We start from the raw sequence: 22115 nt of genomic DNA, 5'->3' as shown, positions 1-22115 counted from the left end.
GCTCTCGTAGAGGTGTCTCGGATCCTGGTATGGGCGGAGCGCAATCTCCCGGCCATATCAGCTGTCTTCATCCCGGGAGTGTTGAACTGGGAGGCGGACTTTCTCAGTCGCCAGGACGTTCATCCAGGGGAATGGTCCCTGCACCCGGACGTTTTTCAACTGCTGGTGGACAGGTGGGGTCTTCCAGAGATCGACCTCATGGCGTCCCGGCACAACAACAAGTGTCCGGTGTACGGGTCTCGCACAAGAGACGAAGGGGCGTCTCTGGTGGATGCTCTGTCCGTCCGGTGGACGTTCCGGTTTGCTTACCTCTTTCCTCCGGTTTCCCTTCTTTCACGGGTAATCCGGAAATTCAAACAGGAAGGAGGGACGCTCCTGTTGATAGCTCCCGCATGGCCCAGACGGCACTGGTTCTCAGACCTTCAGGGTCTGTCCGTGGACAGTCCTCTGCGCTTACCGGTCTGACCAGACCTTCTGTCACAGGGTCCTTGTCTTCACCCGGACCTGACTCGGCTGTCTTTGACGGCGTGGCTGTTGAGACAGCCATGTTAAGGTCCAGGGAGTTTTCCAGCTCTGTGGTACGAACCATGCTAAGAGCTCGGAAACAGTCTTCCACGAGAATATACCATCGCGTGTGGCATACGTTCTTCCAGTGGTGTCGACCGAGAGGTTATTCACCGCGGGAGTTTCGTCTGTCTCGTGTACTCGCCTTCCTACAAGCGGGACTAGACCACGGGCTTCGCCTTGCTTCTTTGAAGGTACAGGTTTCTGCCCTGTCTGTCTGGTTTCACCGTAGGATTGCTACAATCGCTGATGTACGCACCTTTATGCAGGGCGTTGTGCGAATTCAGCCGCCTTTTGTTCCACCCGTTGCGCCTTAGGACTTGGCTGTGGTCCTGAGAGCTCTCCAAGGACCGCCGTTTGAACCACTGGGCTTAGTGGATCTTAAATGGCTTACAGCTAAGACTGTTTTCCTTCTGGCCATAGCTTCGGCCAGACGTGTTTCTGATTTAGGGGCTCTTTCTTGTAGACCACCTTTCTTGATTTTTCATGGGAACAGGGCAGTGCTACGCACTCGTCCTGATTTTCTTCCCAAAGTTGTTTCCCAGTTTCATGTTAACGAGGAAATAGTTGTTCCAGCTTTTAACTCACCCGGCCTTTCAGTGGGTGAGGCCACTTTGGATGTTGTGCGGGCCTTAAGGACTTAGGTTGACTGCACTTCTTCGTTTAGGAAGTCAGATGCCTTGTTTGTCCTCTATGGCTTCCGTAAAAAGGGTTGGCCTGCTTCAAAGCAAACTTTGGCAGCCTGGATCCGTATGGCTATTTCTGAAGCTTATCTTCATGAAGGCCTGCCGGTTCCTCCTTCTGTGAAGGCTTATTCCACTAGGTCTGTGGGTCCTTCGTGGGCAGCTCGACATGGTGCCTCTGCAGTCCAGATCTGCAAGGCTGCTATGTGGTCCTCTGTCCATACCTTTGTGAGGTATTATGCGTTTGACACCTTTGCCTCTCAGGATGCTTCCTTCGGGCGGCGGATTCTCCTTTCAGCACAAGAGCGTCCCCACCCTTAAAGGATACTGCTTTGGGACATCCCCAAGGTATCCTGTAGATACCCTATGGACCCTGAAGTAGAAAATATGAGATATGGTAAGAACTTACCCTTGTTATCTCTATTTCTACGAAGCTCATAGGGTTCCACAGGACTCCTGCCCTGTCGCACCTGTGCTGCAGATGGGCTTTACTCTGGTCACCGGTTTTTCCGTCTCCCTCTGGTGAGAATGTGATTCTTGTGTGTGTCCAGATCTTTCTTCTCTATCTTCCTTCTCCTCCTCCGGCCTATGGCTTGGTACCTAACTGAGATGCCTTGGCTGGGGGCGGGGTATAGGAGGGGGACCCTATAGGAGGGGGACCCTAGTGCATCCTGGGAGGCTGAAACTTAACTCTATGGTGCCCGATGCCTGACGTCATCACCTATACCCCAAGGTATCCTGTGGAACCCTATGGACTTCGTAGAAATAGAGATAACAAGGGTAAGTTCTTACCATATCTCATATTATTCTACGTTCCATCTCTACTGCACCATGTGTACTGTTTTGTGTGTGATTTGTTTTCACTGTCCATTATTATGTCCGTTGGGCAATGAAGTGTCATTTGTCATCCTGGAGAAGTGATCGGATGCTGGCAGCCCTCATAAGTTTTACTTTCTGTCTGTCGTAGTTTTTTTTTTTTTTGTTTGACAGAATAAATGCACCAGTTTATGTAGATCATTACCAGCCATAGCTGTGCCTTTGGTGAACCTGGGTGCACTTATGAGACCATGGTAAAAATGCCAATTAGTGGCCTACATGAGCATAGTATATGGTAATCAGCATATGGAATCGGTCATCCTGTTTTGTTCCCCTTTGTTCTTTTTCAGGCACATGCAGCTTGTTATGTAATCTTGACCCACGAGTGTACATTTGGAAAATTAAGAAACATGGTGCTTCCACCCAACTGTGTTCTCCTGCAATCCCGTAACTTTAGCAAAATGCACTGCTTTAGAATATCGGAGAGTCTCCAAACTGAACAAGGTTTGTACTTAGCCCCGATTTCTCCTTCGTGTGATATTATTTTATCCTTCTCTAGCAGTGCACTTGGCATTCTTCTTAATGTGCTTATGCTTCAGTCCTTTTATTGGAAAGCAAATTTATGAAATTTTCACATTGTTATGAATTAAAAGTCACAAATCTCTAATTTAATAACATTTGACATTTATATCAAACCAGATTTTATGAAGCTGGTGCTTTTACACAATTTTGTAATATTGTTTTACTATAAAACACGATGTAATAAAGGACCTTTTTATTCAGTGAAATTAACACAGCGACTGTAAAAAGTGCTACTGTGGAATTTTATACTGGGGGCGGTGAAAGGAAAGGACGGGGTTTCCGTATATGTGCTCCAGTAATTTGTACGCATTGTGCTCATAATTATTAGTAATACTTTACATGTAAAAGTGTAATGTTTTGATAAAATACCAATTAAATTGATGCAATTTAATCCTGGATCAATCAAAATGTCTTTCATTTCACAATTGGTAACATAATTGTATCTTCTAGCGAAGGTTTATTTTTGAAAATATTTCTTGAATGCAGTTTACCCATGGGCACGCATCAGATAATAGAACAATTTAGGTTTTGGTTCTTTTATTTTCCCCCAAATTTCAATAACTTTGTTAGGTATACAATCGGGAAGCCTTCCCGACTGCTTTATCCCGCCGTGTGATAAATAACCGGCGTCTATATCTAGACGCCGCTCATTTCCCCGACGCCGGGAGACAGGTGCCCGGCATCCCGATCGTGAGGATGCAGGGCGCTGCGAGCGGACAGCCGCGGGGGGGGGGGGACGGTTTAGGTTTAGGGCACCCGGAGGGGACTTAGGGTTAGGCACCCTCCCGGGGGACTTAGGTTTAGGCAGCGGGGAAGGGTGGGGTTAGGGTTAGGCACCCCTAAGGAGGGTTAGGGGGGTTAGGTTAGATTAGACAATACTTACCTTACAACGATCAGGATTTCCAGCGCTGTCAGGGTTCCGCTGCCGGGCTCTGCTGTTTTGTCGGGCTGCCGCTGCCGGGATTCGAACTCCCGGCCCTGCGGCAGCCGGGATATCTTACCGATTCCCTTTGTTAGATGGTAGACTGTTTAATTAAAGATACGAATGAAGAACGATATGTAAATTTTATCCCGTCTGTAAAACAATGATCGTGAGATACATTTCTAAACATTGACAAATATATCCATGTTTATTAAAACGTTGATATGAGGTTTGTTTACTAACCTCAATTGTCCGGAATTAGGGGGAGTCCTCCCAGCCTTCAAAGAGCAGGCAAGTTTCCCACCGGGTGTTGTAAGGTTTACATATTTAAGACTGTTTGAAATAAAATAATAATAAAAAAAGCTGATCATAAATCTGTCCTGTTGTACATACTGTATGCTGAATATGCCAACTGTTGGGTGGACAAAACTTTGCTGATTTCTATAGGCAACAGTGCAGTCTTGGGATTACATAAAAAGAAGTAGAAACTTTGCATACTAGGAACTGGCACAGGCAGTATTAAAATGTTTATGCTTATTTTGACAGATGAAGACAATGACACAGATGGAATAACACAAGGTTCGGTGAAGGAAACCCCCACGTCTACTGATTCAGGTATACAATACTGATGAGGCTAGAACATTTAAGTCACATTTTCCTGAAGTGGAAGTATAACGAATTGTAACATTTCAGTAAATTGTAGTAGAATTAAAGTAAGTTTGCCTTGTGTGGGTTAGTGCTATTACATGATTGGCAAATGTAATAGGAATCCGGCAACTGCTGAGGCAAGTTAGCAGTCAAATTTAAAGCTGAAATGTTTAGCAAGGGAAAACCAGGTTAGTTTTGCATTACTAAACATTGCTGCTTTAAATTTTGACTGCTAACCCATCAGAATCTCAGTATTTTCAAATTACCTCACCCAGTGGTTGAAGTGGGGGTAAGGAAAATCTAAGGTTGTACTTATGCGTCCGCTGCAAAAGGGGGCATGGCCACAAAGGGCTGCAATCAGAAATTGTGGGGCCCGGGACTGACAGAACAGACAGGGCCCCCCCCCCACCGTTATTGAATGCAGCCTGTGCGCCCTTCCTTTTTTTTATACACCTCACTCATATTCCCCCCCGTTATTGATTGCAGCCTGTGCGCCCTTCCTTTTTTTTTATACACCTCACTCATATTCCCCCCCGTTATTGATTGCAGTCTGTGCGCGGTGCGTCGAATTTCTGTCTTTTTTTTTATTACCTCCCTCTCCCCCCAGGTTATTGTGCGCCATTTCCCCACTTACGATAAGAAGGATCCGGCAGCAGCTACTTCCTCCACGATCCAGTGCAGCTCCCCTCCGCGGCTCCTCCGACATCGACCACCAGACTCCAAAACAAGCTTTATTGAAAGCTTGTTTTGGAGTCTGACTGCTTCACTGTAAGCTGGTGGAGGAGTGGCCCGAGCCGGGCTGCTTCCTCCAGCTCCATAATTTAGTAACGAGGATGGGTCGGTGTCGGGTAGTTCAGGCTGCAGGCTCTGCAAAGGTGGTAGCAGCGGACAGGCCCTTATCGGTTCAGCCAGAGGCCGGGCCCAGGACTCCAGTCCCGGCAGTCTCCCCCTGATGGCGGCCCTGACCACACCATAGTACCCCTTATACCAGGGGTGTTTCTAGAGAGGAGGGGGCCTGTGTGCAGTCTCCGACACCGGCCCCCTCCTCTCCGTCCGGCGGCTGGCTGCGCACTGTGTGGTGCACGGCCAGCGCCGCACTTATAGACTCTGGGCACTAGAGTGTGCCCAGAGTCTATAGCGCATGCACAGGTCCCTGTGAAAATATCCGCGGCGGCCATTTTCCCTGTAGTACGTAACGATACTTAGAACCTCTATATACCCCTGCCTATACCTTCTAATATCCTACCTATAAACCTCTAAGGATGACGCCAATTTGCGTACGCAGTCATACAGTAAATAGAGACTCCAGACTTAAACATGTGGTTCCAAAGCACAAAGTATTATTCAAGTAAAAGTTCAGTCAGTTACACGCTATTGATCCAGACACAATTCGGCGCAAAGGAATTATACAGACCCAAGTACAGTATACATACGCAGCGCTTCCGGACCAGATGTTAGGCATCAGCAAGAAACCCCTCGTCAATCAGCATTCAGCACGAAGACTAAAAACCCAGCGCTGGAGCACATATTTATACCCCCCAGGAATAAACAAAACAATAGAGACGTTTTTTGCTGATGCCATTGGTTCCCAAGGGGGATACATCTGTTACAGAGCGTTTAACAGGCTGATACAAATAGACCCAACCCAGCCTCTAACAACTGGGGGTCTCTGAATTCCCGCCACATGCAACATCCTAACAGTTGTTCATATTATATACATTTTGTTGCTTGAAGTCTCTGCGGTCCATAAGTTGAGAATGCATGATGCGATCTCAACACCGACTATACCGGAATACTGTGGAAAGAGTACGCATCAGTACAAAACCAAACACTGCTTACTTACCATGTATAAAACCTTAGTTACCAAATAATCTTTATTTCACAGCATTTATACTAAATGCACGAACTTAAATCATATACCTTAAAGCTTATGGAACCTTGTATGTGGATATGTAATGTGTGAGTATGCTGGGTTTGATATACCAACGCTAGTTAACGGGACAGATGCGTGCGCATTTAGCTACTAAACAGCGTTTTCATATAGGGTCTTATGCATTCGCTAATATGCGACTAGTTAACAGCGCAATTGTGCGTATTAATGCGTATATGAGAAATGATGAAAGATGCAATCGCAGGGTGCTAATAGTAATATCGCCATATGTACTTAATAGTGAGTTTATCTAAAATGGCGCTTGGGCGGCCATTCGCAAAATGGCGTCTTGCGATCTAATTTCCAAGATTGCGTCTTGCAGCCAGTCGCAAGATGGCGTCGCCGCGATTCAATGTTAAACTGATCTTGTCTCAGCCAATTATCCAGCTTCAACAGTCCACCCTTTGATAGCGAACAACATGCTATCACAATCTACTCTTTGAATTTAATTTATGCATACATTTACATATTATTTAGTGTTATTATGGGATGTCACAAGGTGGTTCTTAATCCATCAATAATGTGTCTCTGGGTGGGGGCATAAAACTACTATTATACGCACACCGCGGATCTTGGAAGATCATGTGAAAGGTGTGGGAATGCACCAGTCTTATAAAATCAGTCTTGAAGGGGAATTTAGACTTTACATTATCTAAGGTGTTTTAAAAATAAAATTTCAATAATACATTCTATGTATTTCTAAATATGATACATTAAATGATGGTATTTCCTAGTTCAGGGTTGTAATGCAGTTCTATATTTACCTCGGCATTCATATTGTCATTACTGACCACCATCATAGTTTCGTTCTTTCATTTTACTCTATTTTTACACTTTCCACACTTCAACACAATAGGAACACACCGGACACATATGCCAATCATTATGATGACAATTAGTATAAGGATCAAGAATTTGCCTATGCTGGCGATCACTTCCTGAACCCATTCCCCTAGACCTGAGAACCATTTTACTGGGTTCAGCCATGAAACCCATCCTTCTATCTCTTCCCCTACTTCACCCACTGAAGCGTTATGGTTCTTACGAAACTCCCATTTTAGCTGCAGAATTTCATCCATCTTTCAGTCTATCATCTCCTTGGGGTCGCTAGTATCATTGGTGACGTAGGTGCAACATTTTACTCCAAACTGGGTGGCTAACGTTACGCAATACCCTCCAGTAACAGCAGTTGAATAATTCAACACTAGCCTGTGTTGCACCAGTTCTTTCTTGTACGCTTGCAATTCTCTCCCTGTATATCTGAATGTGTCATCGTACATCTCGGTGATATTATCTATCAATTTAGCAAGTTCCTGAACATACCTAAAATTTTATGTACCCCGAGCAATCCTGGTGGGATCCAGTGCGACTAAAACTTGAAAGCCAGTTGTCTCACTAATTAACTGAGTGGCTTTATGCACATCACCAGGTATCATATTTCTTTTGCCTCTGTGTTCATATTGTGTGTGAAGATATGGTGACGGTGTGTTTTTATGTAACTTCTGGGACTACTCTTCCCAGGTAACACAAACCTTCGGAACTCGGGGAGAGCCACTTATACGCTTTTCTTCCACATATAAAATATACATTATCAGGAAGAACATAAGGGATGGTATGCATCATTATCATTAAGCACATTTCTCTTGCAAACAATCCTATTTCTGGGTCTTCCATCTGGTTCATGCAAGTCTCTGGCTGTATTATTTTAGCACAATAACCATCTGGCACCTTACCAATAATTTCTTTGGTGGAACTCAATGTATACCGATACCTAAAATGTTTCCCACCAGATTTAATTGAGCGTAACAGATCATGGTTTATGGACTCATTATCAGCTCTCTGTGAGAAGCTCATCGTCTGATTATTCCCCGTCACTTCCCAACTCCTGGGTTTATTGGGGTTGGTTATGTTTAAACAGAAAGTGATCTATCTACTTGGAATTGATGGAGTTTGAAATGAGGTGGTTTGGATGAGAGGAATTTTCCATCCAATGTTTTCCCTTTTTATAATTCTAAAATTTCTGTGGTATTCAGCGGAAATGGCACCAACCCTACGTTATGCTGTCCCTGTGGCATGTGTGAACACACCCAGCAATCAGTTTGATTTAACAGTTTGCCTACCATGCTATGATAGTCCTCTAAAGGATACCCACCCCAGTACGGGTTATATTTAGGTTGGCACTGTTGGATACAGTTCTCATCAACTAGGGACCCACATAGCTCACAAATACAGGAATCTTCAGACGATAAGCCTCCACACCATCCCCGAGTATCCGGAATGACAGCTCTTTTAACAATAACAGTGCTAAGATTGGTCAGACACTCCCCTGATTGGCATTGCACTCCTCCTGACTCCACTCCATCAGCACTGCCATCAGCTCCTGTTTACTCAATCGGTCTCCCATCACAGAAACTGGATATTCCCAAACCGACCAGGATGGTGAACACTCTAAAAGAGAATATGAAAATGAACACAGCAGGCCCGTCCATTGTCACAACGAGACCTGCAAATTTCTCTTAATTCAGGTATCTCACTACGACCTTTTCAATCCTCCCAGAACAAGCTCGCGAGCGTCAGTTCCACGCTATCAGCCTCGTCTCCGACTTCTTTCTCCACCGGTTGATTGACCTTTTTGCAGTGAGTGGAATGGACCCAGGTATCTCTCTTGGCCACCTTCAAAGATGTAGTACTCGTCAGCAGCACCTGGTACAGACCTTCCCACCGATCAGTCAAACAACCTGAACGCAATAAATTTCTGATCATAACATATTCTCCTGGTTCAACATCATGACAGTTAGTTTCAGGCATATCATGGGACAACAATTTCAGTTTCTGCTGCTGCTGTTTTAACTGCTTACTCATTGATATAAGATACTTTACAGTTACCTCGTTGTTACCCTTCAGGTCTTCCTGTGGACTTATAATCAAGTGAGGTTGTCTACCGAACAGTATTTCAAATAGGGACAGATTTAGAGGAGGTCTAGGAGTGGTCCTTATGCTATGTAGGATCAAAGGTAACGCTTCTGGCCATCCTAGTCCAGTCTCTGCCATGATTTTACTTAACTTATTTTTAATAGTCCCGTTCATCCTCTCTACCTTGGCACTGGCTTGCGGTCGGTAGGGGGTGTGAAGTCGGCTATTAATACCCATCAGCTTACACATATTTTGAAAAACATCACCTGTGAAATGAGTACCCCTGTCACTCTCGATGATTTTAGGGATACCGTACCTGCATACAAATTCCTGAACTATTTTATTGGCAGTAGACGCAGCAGTATTAGTGGCCGCTGGGTAGGCCTCAACCCAATTAGAAAATACATCCGTGCACACTAATACATACTTAAGGTTCCTGCAGGGTGGTAATTTGATGAAATCAATTTGTATCACCTGGAAAGGTCCATTAGCCGGTGGAATGTGGGACGGTTCGGTAGGGATCGCTTTCCCTATGTTCTTCCTCAAGCACGTCAGACAGGACATTTCTATCTTTTCTGCTTGTGAAGAGAAACCTGGTGCACACCAGTATGCTCTCACCAACTTGCACATACCTTGTTTTCCTAGATGAGTCAGACCGTGTGCTGCCTCAGCTAGGCTGGGGTAATATGCCTTGGGGGCTACTGACTTACCTTGTCCGTCCCTCCAGAGCCCGGAGGACTCTTGCCCACATCCCTTGGACTTCCAAATGGATTTTTTCTGAATTGAACACAAATTTTGCATCTCAATTTCAGCATATCAATTGTTTGGAAAGACATAGGGCCTGATTCAGACCCACTCGCGAGCGGCTGTCCGCTCGCAAGTGGGTCGATGTTCTGCACTGAGCATGCGCACGACGGAGGGAGCTCCGTCGTGCGCATGCGCCAGACGCGACGAGCGAAGGACTTTCCTTCGCTCGTTGTGTCTGATCAAAGGGGGCGTGCTGTCGATGTTGATTGACAGCACGCCCCCTTTGGTGGGCATGCCGGGGGCGTGCCTCCCTGACGGGGGCGTTCCTCCCTGACGGGGGCGTTCCTAAGGGAACACCTACCATCAGAAGCCGGCCATCAGTCAGTGGGAGTGATTTTGGCTCTGATAGAGCCAAAATCACTCCGGGCCTTGCGGTTGAAAACCTCAACCGCAGGCTCCGGCTCGCAGTTTCGATGGTCGCGATGGTCAAGACCATCGCGGCCATCAAACTGCACGCTCGTATAGGCTGTGGGTGGTGACCCACAGCTATACGAGCGTCCAGGAGGACACTCCATAGTTATGGAGGACGGCCCTCATTCAGAGCGTACGCTCTGCTCAGAGCGTACGGCTCTTAATGAGGGCCATAATTTTTTCAGTTGGAGAAAACATTTTTAGCCCTGCTGCCCATTTTGCAGATTCATCGGCTCTGTTGTTGCCCAGTGACACCGGATCATCCTCACATGGATGGGCTTTACATTTAATTACTGCCACCGCTTTGGGAAGTTGGGTTGCTTCTAAAAGATGTTTTATGTGTTGGGAATGTGCAACTGGTGTGCCTGCTGCTGTCATTAAATTTCTCAGGCGCCATAGAGCCCCGAAATCATACACCACCCCGAACGCGTACCTCGAGTCAGTGTTAATGTTAACAGATTTGCCTGCTGCCAGTTCACACGCTCTAGTTAGTGCTACTAACTCTGCCACCTATACCGAGTGAGGAGGACTAAGAGGTTTAGCTTCTATGATGTCTGTGTCATTTACAACAGCATAACCTGTACATAATTCACCTGTGTCTGTTTGACTATGACAACTTCCATCTGTATAAAAGTCACATCCACATTCTCTAAAGGTCTGTCATGTATGTCAGGTCTAGCAGTAAAGGTCTGATTCAGATATGTCATACAATCGTGCGTATCATTATGTCCGCTGAACTCACCTGCCGCCAGCAACTCGTCTCCTTCCACCCTTTGTACATCATGTTGTACATATGGTAAACACGTTGCTGGATTCAGCGTGCTGCAACGTTTAACAGTGATGTGTGCAGGTGCGATTAGAGCTAGTTCCCATTTGGTAAACCTAGCTGAAGAGATGTGTCTGGTTTGAGCTGAGTTCAACAGAGCAGATACAGCATGGGGGAGTGTAGACAATCATACCATGACCCATTACCACATCCTCACTTTTACTCACCAATAGAGCGGTAGCTGCTACACTTCTCAAACAAGTGGGGAGTGATCTTGCTACAGTGTCCATTTGGGCACTGTAGTATGCTACGGGCCTACTGGCATCACCATGTTTTTGTGTAAGGACACCTGCAGCACAACCATCGGGTTCCGTACAATACAAATCAAAAGGTTTTTCATAATCAGGTATTCCCAATGCAGGAGCTTTTGTCAGACTATCCTTAAGATTAAGAAAAGCCTGCTCTGTTTCCTCTGTGTGTATGACACGATCGGGCTTTGAGGAAGAGACTAATTCCTGTAAAGGCAAGGCCAGAATAGAAAAACCTGGGATCCACATTCTACAATATCCACACATTCCCAAGAAGGTACGAATTTGCTGTTGATTCTGCGGCAGTATCATGTTTTGTATGGCCTGGATTCTATCATTTGTTAGATGTCGTAACCCCTGGGTTAGGCAGTGTCCCAAATATTTTACTCTGGATTGGCACGGCTGTAGTTTGTCCTTAGCCACCTTGTGTCCTGTATGCGAGAGATGAAGTAACAAAAGTTTAGTATCATTCAAACATGACATAAACGAGTCAGAACATAGCAATAAATCGTCCACATATTGAATTAGAACAGATCCATTTGCAGGTTGAAAGGATTGTAAACAGTGGTGTAATGCCTGGGAAAAGATACTGGGGCTGTCTATGAAACCTTGGGGTAACCGTGTCCATGTATATTGTACACCTCTGTATGTAAATGCGAATAGATACTGACAGTCAGGGTGGAGAGGCACAGAGAAGAAAGCAGAACAGAGGTCAATGACAGTGAAATGGGTTGCATTTGGTGGGATCTGCCTCAGGATGACAGCTGGATTTGGCGCTACAGGGAATTGGCTCTCTACTACCTTATTAACACCTCTAAGATCTTGTACCAGTCTATAACCCCTCCCACCACTCTTCTTCACTGGAAAGATGGGACTGTTGGCTACACTAGCTGTACAAACTTAAATTCCCTGTTGCAATAATCACTCAATTATTGGAAAAACCCCTAATTCTACCTCCTGTTTTAGTGGGTACTGGGGAATTTTTGGAGCTTTCCTACCACTTTTTAAATTTACCATTACAGGGCTTACGTTTGCCATTAATCCAGTGTCCTGTCCATCCTTAGTCCAAAGGGAATCTTGAATTTGGGACAACATTTCATCTACCTGAGATGGATTTTCAGTTAAACTTGTAGAGTGATACATTATCCTTTGGGGAGTGTCCAATATATCCTGCACCTCGTGTGCAACTCTCTCTGGGATATCTAAAAATACACCATCAGGGGTGCAATATATAACACAACCCGTCTTACATAACAAGTCTCTATCCAGCAGGTTAGTAGGAGTCGCAGCAGCCAGAAGGAAAGAATGTCTGGTTTGCAACGGCCCAATAGTAACTTCTGTGGACTTTGTTAAAGGATAATGTTCCACTTTACCTGTTACACCCATTGTTGGTACTGTCTCTTTGGTCACCTGTAAATTAACGGGAGATTTTATCACTGACCTGGTCGCCCCTGTGTCTACAAGAAAAGGATATTCACTACCAGCTACATCAACCATCATGACCGGTTCTTCCCTAGTACTTCCCATTAACCTGACTATCTGTAGACTACAGGTATGGACTGACCCCTAGCGTTGGCTACCATTCTCCAATAAAGCATTTACGGCCACAATTGGAGCTGGTACCTGCTGAACATTTGCTGTTCTCTGTGCATATCCCTTATGGGGATATCCAGGTCTTCCCTGATTTGGAGTTCCTATTCTTTTTACTGTACAGTTTCTACTTAAGTGTCCTGTTTGTTTACAATTAAAACATGTTCGTGGATCGGGTGAAGACACGTGTTGTTGTGAGGTTTGAGCAGAGGGTAAAGGTGGTGGATATGGGTAAGGATAGGGAGGGTAAGGCTATTGTGGGGGATATGGGACCTGTGGTTGTATTGGGTTAGTGGAATAGAGCTGTGTTTGTTGTTGCGTGAGGTTAAGGAGGGCATATAACTGTTCAGGTGTAAGTGTGTGTGCAGGTGCGAGTGTGTCTGTTGGCTGTGATGTTACCGTCATTCCCTCCAGAGCTTGGATACTGACAGCCATTAGTTTTTCGCTCTGGGTCTCTCTCTTTTTTTGAGATGTTTTTATCATGTTCTATGGCAGATTCTATGAGTGTATCTAATGTGAGTCCCCGCCAGCCAGGCTGTGAGGTCTGAACCCGAGTCTTTAAATTCTCTTTCAGACCGTCCATTAGTACCGTGACTATCATTCCCCTGTGGTGAGTGCTATCTTTAATATCTTCTATCCCAGTGTACTGGGTGATAGCCTGCAGAGCCCGATCGCAATAATCTTCTGCAGTTTCACTCTCTTTTTGCTTAATGGTGAAAATTTTGTTCCAGTTAACTACTACTGGAAAATATAAACCTAATTGAGTTACAATGCGGGAAATGTTACCTTGGTTTACTTGGTCTGTTAAGGGAACGTCGCCACCCAATACACAATCCGTGATAAACTTTGTCACTTCGGTATTGCGTGGCAGACAGGCCCTTAACAGCACACGCCAATCTTTATTAGTTTTGACCTGGTTACCTGGCTGGGGGTTTAATCTGCTGCTGCTACGTATGGTATGAACAACTTCCTCTACGGGTGCAGAGGGTGTTAGCACTTCCCTTGCTGTTACCGATGGAGATGGCGGCACCACCCATGATTGTGGTGATGCAGCATCTATCATTTGCACAGCATGGGAAATGGCAGACATTACAATAGGCTCATCATCCACATCATAAACATTTTCTTTATGGTTGCTTAAGAGAGGGTACAAATTGCTTGTTACATTTTTATGGGTATTTTTGGTAGCTGTACTGGCACCTCCATCCACATAAGGTGGGGGAGGTGAGCGTGAACTGCTGACAATACTCCCCACAACGCTACCTTGCCGCTCGTGCGCGCCATTTTGCGGCTCGCCCATATTGCAATTTAGCATCGCGGATGTATTCTCTGGCAATGTGCTCGCGACACTAGTTTGCGTCGCTTGCACATTTTTAAGCCACCCATCCCCTTCATGCTGCCATAATTTTAAACATTCATAATATTTAACCTTTTTCTCTCGGGAGCGCATCAGACTGATGTGATCCCGGACATTATCTAAAAGATCTTTATCAAAACTACCAATTCTGGGAAACGGTCTAACACTCTTCATCGTCATTTTAAACCATACATCACAATACCTTATTGCATAAGTACCGTACTTAGTATGCATAATACGACGAGCCGATCCGATCGGCGCCTCCATTAGCAGCACATCATTGTCTAACATCTCTACTGTTTGCGCGGCTCCCATTCTGAGACAAAATCCTACGCTTTTCAATAAGGATTTAAACTGGTTAAAGACAATCAAGATACTTTCACTTACCTGTGGACGATTGAAGTCGGCAGTGCCCACACACCTGGATAAGATTTGAAAAAGGCAACTTCCACACCCGGATAAGATTTAGTAAGGCAACTTCCACACCTATGGAAGTTTGTATGTCGGCTACTTCCACGCACCTCTCTACAGCAAAGACAACATGTACACCTGCTCCTGTGTATAGAACGGTAAGTTGCTTACCGAGCGGCTAGACTAACCCTTGCACCTAGCCCTTAAGGATCATACGATACCCTTAACTGTAGGGAACAAGTTACCCCTACCAACAAATACTCACTGTTACACACTTTTTCCTGCACAGAAAAATACACGTAAACCTAGATATTGATAACAATTGAAAAATGTAAACCTCAACGGCTTTATTTAAACACGTGGCAGTACGACCGGAATTACGTATACGCTATTGTGCGACCAGTCGCATACACAATAATGCGACTACCACACAACCGTATAACAACTTTTTAGCTGCGTACGCAAAAGTGCATCTTTGCTGTGCGCAAAACTGCGACTCAGCCGCGTACTCAATACTGCGGCACCCCTTTAAACGTTAGGTTCCATCAACAAAGGAGAACAAACTTTTTCCTCTCTTGTCCCTGGATTCTAGTCAGCTTCCTTGGCTCACACGAAAACGGATAGCGATCTTTCAGCATAAAGCGGTTGCAGGTAAACCCTGCATGTGGCCACTCCACCCTTTGCTGAGATATCGATAGCCGTATGTGCCGTGCGAGCAGGTAAGTGACTTCACTACGAGCCCCCAACTAATGATACTTACTTAGAACCTCTATATACCCCTGCCTATACCTTCTAATATCCTACCTATAAACCTCTAAGGATGACGCTAATTTGCATACGCAGTCATACAGTAAATAGAGACTCCAGACTTAAACGTGGTTCCAAAGCACAAAGTATTATTCAAGTAAAAGTACAGTCAGTTACACGCTATTGATCCAGACACAATTCGGCGCAAAGGAATTATACAGACCAAGTACAGTATACATACGCAGCACTTCCGGACCAGATGTTAGGCATCAACAAGAAACCCCTCGTCTATCAGCATTCAGCACGAACACGAAAAACCCAGCGCTGGAGCACACATATTTATACCCCCCAGGAATAGACAAAACAATAGAGACGTTTGTTGCTGATGCCATTGGTTCCCAAGGGGGATACATCTGTTACAGAGCGTTTAACAGGCTGATTCAAATAGACCCAACCCAGCCTCTAACAACTGAGGGTCTCTGGTTTCCCGCCACATGCAACATCCTAACAGTTGTTCATATAATATACATTTTGTTGCTTGAAGTCTCTGCGGTCCATAAGTTGAGAATGCATGATGCGATCTCCACACCGATCACAGGATTTATACTAAATGAACGAACTTAAATCTTATACCTTAAAGCTTATGGAACCTTGTATGTGGATATGTAATGTGTGAGTATGCTGGGTTTGATATAACAACGCTAGTTAACTGGGGACAGATGCATGCGCATTTAGCTACTTAACAGCGTTTTCACATAGGGTCTTATGCATTCGCTAATATGCGACTAGTTAACAGCGCAATTGTGCGTATTAATGTGTATATGAGAAATAATGAAAGATGCAATAGCAGGGTGCTAATAGTAATATCACCATATGTACTTAATTGTGAGTTTATCTAAAATGGCGCTTGGGCGGCCATTCGCAAAATGGCATCTTGCAATCTCATTTCCAAGATGGCGTCTTGCGGCCAGTCGCAAGATGGCGTCGCCGCAATTCAATTTTAAACTGATCTTGTCTCAGCCAATTATCCAGCTTCGACATACGCAAATGATGGGAAAATGCCGACAGTAGTAGTGCCCCTTATACACTATAAAAACAACAAGTAGGGGCTGCGCCTACAAATCATACACCAGAAAAATGTAATTCAATATAGATGAATTTTACTAATTTTAAATATTTTCATATCATAATCATAATGACAAAAGACATTAAATACTGCACATATACATATATATCTTTATGGTTATAATAAATTGTAAATTATGTGTAAAAAATAATGAAACAATAAATCCTTGTTCATATATAACTTGTCTGATAATAAACTGGGAAGAAAAATGTGACAAGTACTTGCAACAATAATTAATGTCTGCCCAGATTGAGGTGTGCACGTAGCAATTTGTATAAGTTTCACATATTCAGACATATTGAAAACCACAAAGGTATTTGAGCCAATGATTGTTTAGAATAAAAGTGCATAATATATAGGCTAATTGTAGATTAGTGTTCCGTTCTGTAGGTGTTTATAGTTTAAAATACCTGGACTGTGTTTTCCATACACCTCTTTTTTGTATGGGACGGAGATGAGGAATCAGCAAATATATTTACAGTTGCGTCACATACTTCGTAATTGTTCTAATATAGATTAATTTAAACAACATTCTGAATTGCAACTATAAGCATTGAGAGATAGAGGATACCCTGAGTCGCTTTTACAAGATTCTTTTGAGACAGTTTCAACATTGGATCATAGTGTTCATTTTAAAAGCAAATCGGAGAAGGAAATTTCTACCGATTCCAAATTCACTAAAGCCCTGCAATTTATCACCAGATATAACTCAGCGGCTAATGATCTAAAAAAGATTATTAATACAAATCAAAAATATTATACACAGATCCTATGTTAAAGCATGATTTGGGCACTGGTACAAAAATTATTTTTAGAAGAGCCAAAAATCTATGCAATTTTTTTAGCTCCTACTTTTTTTTTAGAAGTTCTAATAATATTCATTCCAACTCCTCTGATAAAAATTGGTTGAAAAGAGAAATCATAGGTTGTTTTAGATGTGGATCCACTCAGTCTATTAGGTGTGGATTCATTCAACATAGGACATCCTACTTAATTTGCTACAAAATAAATTTTTTCTATTAATACATACATTAATTGTAACTCCATATACATTGTATATCTTTTACAGTGTATATGTGGAGTACAATATATTGGACACACCACTCGTAGATTGAAAGACAGGTTCCTCGAACATCGGAGGAATATTAATAAAAAATTCAAAGAACATTCAGTTTCATGTCACTGTCTAGAAGAACATGATGACAACTTCCAATGTATAAATATTATTGGTATAGAACAAGTCATGCCTACACCAAGAGGATGGAGACAGATACTCTTGCCTCTGTCTCAGGGAAACATATCGGATGCACAAAATGCGAACATTACAACCAGACGGCCTGAATGAAATCTCAGAGACTGATTTCAATGTTTAGGGGGTATGGTACCAGAGGTCCCTCTGGGCCATTTTCATGTTAGCATTTTGACATTTTGTTCCACATAATTTAATTCCATAACACTACTGGCTTATACCAATAATAAGTATTCAATGGATTATTATAGTGATGGGAGGATGCATTAGACTAGGGTATTTTATAAAAGGGGAGGCGGCGATATAAGCAGAAGATTGGTGGTTAAATAGAAACCGTGGTATTTATGTATGTTAAGCTTGTTTCTTACATAAGATAGCCACCACGGGTGATATTTGTCTGTCCATACTAATAGCCCTCTCAAGGTATTTAACCAATACATTTCTCCCTACCATTTTCATTGTTAGATTAATTTTACTTAACTCCTTTTTTAATATAATATGGATTTTTTTAGTCAGGTTCTCTTTTGGTCTGATATCTGTGATACAATGAGCATAATAGGATAGGATAACACATGCGTCTCTAGTATTGTTAACATAGGCTTTACAAGGCCGGCAGACATGGAACGGCCTTTAGAGATTATTTAGGCCTGCTTATACCAGATTGTACTCCTTTAGGATATTCAACCAGCTATACCTTCCATATCCTCATCATTGTATTGATCTCTCTCACTCCTATCTTTATATATATATTTTTTATGTTTTATTACATGTTTTTGGTTTGATTATATGTGACAAATTAGGTTTAATACATATTGATATTTTAGATACAATACTTAAAAAAAAAAAAAAAGTATTTTATTTATTCATATTTTAATTACAAATCACTGCAAATTATGAAGGTGATTCGAGAAAATACAAGAGAAATACCATTACACTGGTTACTATGAACCAAATAACCAGTGAATTCATTGTATATACACAGAATTATACAATTTTATCTTATGGTTTAATTTTTTCTATAAAAACAAGCCAATTCCAATCATTAAGAATATATTGATATATATATTTTACTGCCTGATTTATTTTGATCATCCCATTTTACACTAGTCTGTGTATTAGTGCATTTTTTCTCTCCTTTTCAAACAAAGGGGACCTTACGTTCTTCCAATCAAATTAAGTATTTGCGCCTAATTTTATATTGGAAACACCTGTTTGCCATCTGCTCAAGCCCTTTAAATTGCCAGAAGAGAGGGAGAGAGAAAGTCATTCATTTTGGTTCTGGAGAAGGTGCCTTTGAGCTCGGAAACACGTTGAGCTGACATTCCTATACATCTTCAACATTCATTATTTCAGCTGGGTTCTGTGATCCACTATCCACTAGTTGCTGTCTGCATGTGTTCTCGGCCACCAACCGGAGCAGCTGAGCCCCAACTAGCCGCCTTCTAACAGTGGCGAGCTCCTGAGCCAGACGCGATCACCAGGAGGGGTCATACTGCCCAGACCATCGTGCCACCCACCACTCTTAGGCGGACAGCGGCGATATCATTATACTCAGCCCACATCCAGTGATTAAGCTGCCGGCAACTACACCGAGAGGACATTATCAGCATTACCTGCGGCATCCAAATTCACAGTTGTATGGAAAACACACTCCAGGTATTTCAAACCATAGGCACTTCCAGAACGGGACACTAATCTACCATTAACCTATATATTATGCACTTTTATTCTAAACAATCATGCCTTTGTGGTTTTCAATATATCTGAAAATGTGGAACTGATACAAATTGCTATGTGCACACCTCAATCTGGGCAGACATTAATTATTGTTGCAAGCACTTGTCACATTTTTCTTCCCAGTTTATAATCGGACAAGTGGGTAGGTTATATATGAACAAGGATTTTTTGTTTTATTATTTTTTACACATAACTTACAATTTATAATAACCATAGAAATATTTATGTATATGTGCAGTATTTCATGTGTCTTTTGTCATTATGATATGAAAATATGTCTCTTAAATTAGTAAAATTCATCTATATTTAATTACATTTTTCTGGTGTATGATGTACGCGCAGACACTACTTGTTGTTTTTATAGTGTTTAGGAGAAATATACCCAGTCTTCTTTGTGGCAGCTGCGACAAATTTTATGTTAATTGCACTGAAAGCTACACAATCTGCATTACTGCCCCCTATACATTTCCCACAATAGCAATAGTACCCCGTGTAGTATTGCACCCTATACCATGCCCAAGCTAGTAGTGCTCCTTACACATAATGACATAAAAACAGTACTTACCTGAAGCTCTGCGCCCACCGCCGTCCGACAGCTCCTCACTCTGCACTGTGGGGAGAGACGTCATGGCGTCTCTCCCAACATCCAATGCTGGAGCTGGAAGGCGTAGCTCGGGAGTGAGCTCCAGCCTTCGGCTGCAGGGAGGGAGCCGCTGGGCGTCTGCTGGTAACACAATCTCAGTGAGTGACCGGCATATAAAGAAGGCAGCAGCGTTGCCTTCTCCATATGCCTCTCGGCGGCGGGCGGCTCAGTGCTTGAAGTGCCAGTATACCATACCGTTGTATACTGGCACACCTCGAACACTGACGTCGCCCTCATGTGGGGCCTATATCTCTGAATTTCACATATTAATGTTTCAATGCATTTGTTGTGTGGTTATGCAAGTAACAAACTGTAGGGGTGGATTTATCTTCCCTTTTTTTAATTTATCTACTTTTCAGTGTAATACTTCAAGCTGGGTTATGTTGTATCTAATGCTGGGTAAACACTAGGTTAAGCCACCGACCTATCTGACGATTGGTAAGTGCATATACACTTGCCAATTGTCTGCCCAATGTGTTGGGCCTGACGTCACAACTGGACGGGCATTTAAATTGACCTCCCAGTTTAGCTGTCACTCACCGCCGGGTCCCTGCAACATGTGTACAGGCGATCGGCAGATATTTCATAAGATTCCTGCAACAACGAGGGATTACATTTGACAGCCATGCATAGATTAAACCGTGAAATAACTGACTGCTATTCAAAACTGTTCACTACATCGTACATATGCAACACATGTGTATCTGTCGTATACAGATTCAGAGACTCAGTCGCACACAGATATACAAGTGTCGCATATCAAATGAATCCGCACAGTCTGCAGGTGTTTCCTAGTCCCATCGCATAGCAGAGTCTCACGGGACATGGCGCGCCAAGAAGGGCTTTTTTGCGCGACTGTAGCAAGGATGTGTAGGATCACACCTGTATGTAAGAGCTCTGGCACTCTGTCTTATTGGTGGCTGAAGCTATATAGAAGATGTTATAATCCTTAAGTATGTAAGAGTTAGTGGAGAAAGTCATTCACACAGATGATATCTACGGCTGTCTTTCTACTCCCTTTTAAACCGCTTTACAAATGGAAAACCACACAGTATTTGTGACCTAAGAGACCCAGCATACAAAGGATAGGAATCATAGTCTGAACAGGACATAGGCACCAAAAACAATACAGCATCAAAATATAGGGCCGGATTCATAGACGTACGTTCATCCGATGATGAACGTACATCTCCAATATTTCCGGGTCTGCGTCTGCACAGGACACTTTCTGCGCATGTGCAGAATAGGTCCATCGGTTGCAGTGGTGCTCGCAAATGCTGCAAGGAGATGGCTGACACCTCGTTCTGCATTTGCATTGTGCAGCTCTGCAATAATGTCTATCTCTGAATCGGGCTCATAATTAACTTTGTACATTAAATGTTGAGCCCTGATATTATTATCACTGAGCTTGTCCCTTAGTCTGATGTGTAATATTAAGAGACCTAAATACCAGGTAACTCACCAACTCTGAGGTAGACTGTATTCAGTAGATTGTAAGCTTGCTACCAGGGCACCCAAACCTCTTTGTTCATTATTACCCAGTATCTTTTTATTACTTCTATAAATCAATATTAATAACAAATTCATTAATATAGGCCAAGCACAGTGGTGAGCGTAATTCAGTTTCCCTTCTTCAAGATTTCCTGGTGGCCTGCTGGTTCATCTGATCTCATTTCCTCTTCTGGCTACCAGTCTTCATTTTGTGATCTGGATGGTTATTTTGATCTAATGTTTTGGTATTGATCGCTAAGTATCAGTGAGTTTTGAGACATTGGTAACAAAGCTGATGTGTAGAATGTCTGATGGTTCGACAACAAAAGATAACTGTACAAACTGAGCTGACTTAGGCAACTCTAAACTCTGCTAAATTGTGCACAATATCCTTAGTGACAAACATTAAACAGG

General features: G+C 43.2%; 1 protein-coding gene across 1 annotated transcript in view; it reads left to right on the top strand.

The window, feature by feature from the left end:
* Window positions 1–22115, top strand: part of DGKQ (diacylglycerol kinase theta) — a 213681-nt gene that overhangs the window by 134013 nt on the left and 57553 nt on the right. The window contains exons 6-7 of the mRNA XM_088478399.1: window positions 2414–2567; window positions 4114–4182. Of these exons, the coding sequence (XP_088334525.1) occupies window positions 2414–2567; window positions 4114–4182 (223 nt within the window). The remainder of the gene's footprint in view (window positions 1–2413; window positions 2568–4113; window positions 4183–22115) is intronic.

This window comes from Taudactylus pleione, unplaced genomic scaffold, assembly GCF_031769625.1.
Source record: "Taudactylus pleione unplaced genomic scaffold, aTauple2 ptg000214l, whole genome shotgun sequence".
Taxonomy (NCBI): Eukaryota; Metazoa; Chordata; class Amphibia; order Anura; family Myobatrachidae; genus Taudactylus; species Taudactylus pleione.
This window is presented reverse-complemented; position numbering and strand designations above follow the sequence as displayed.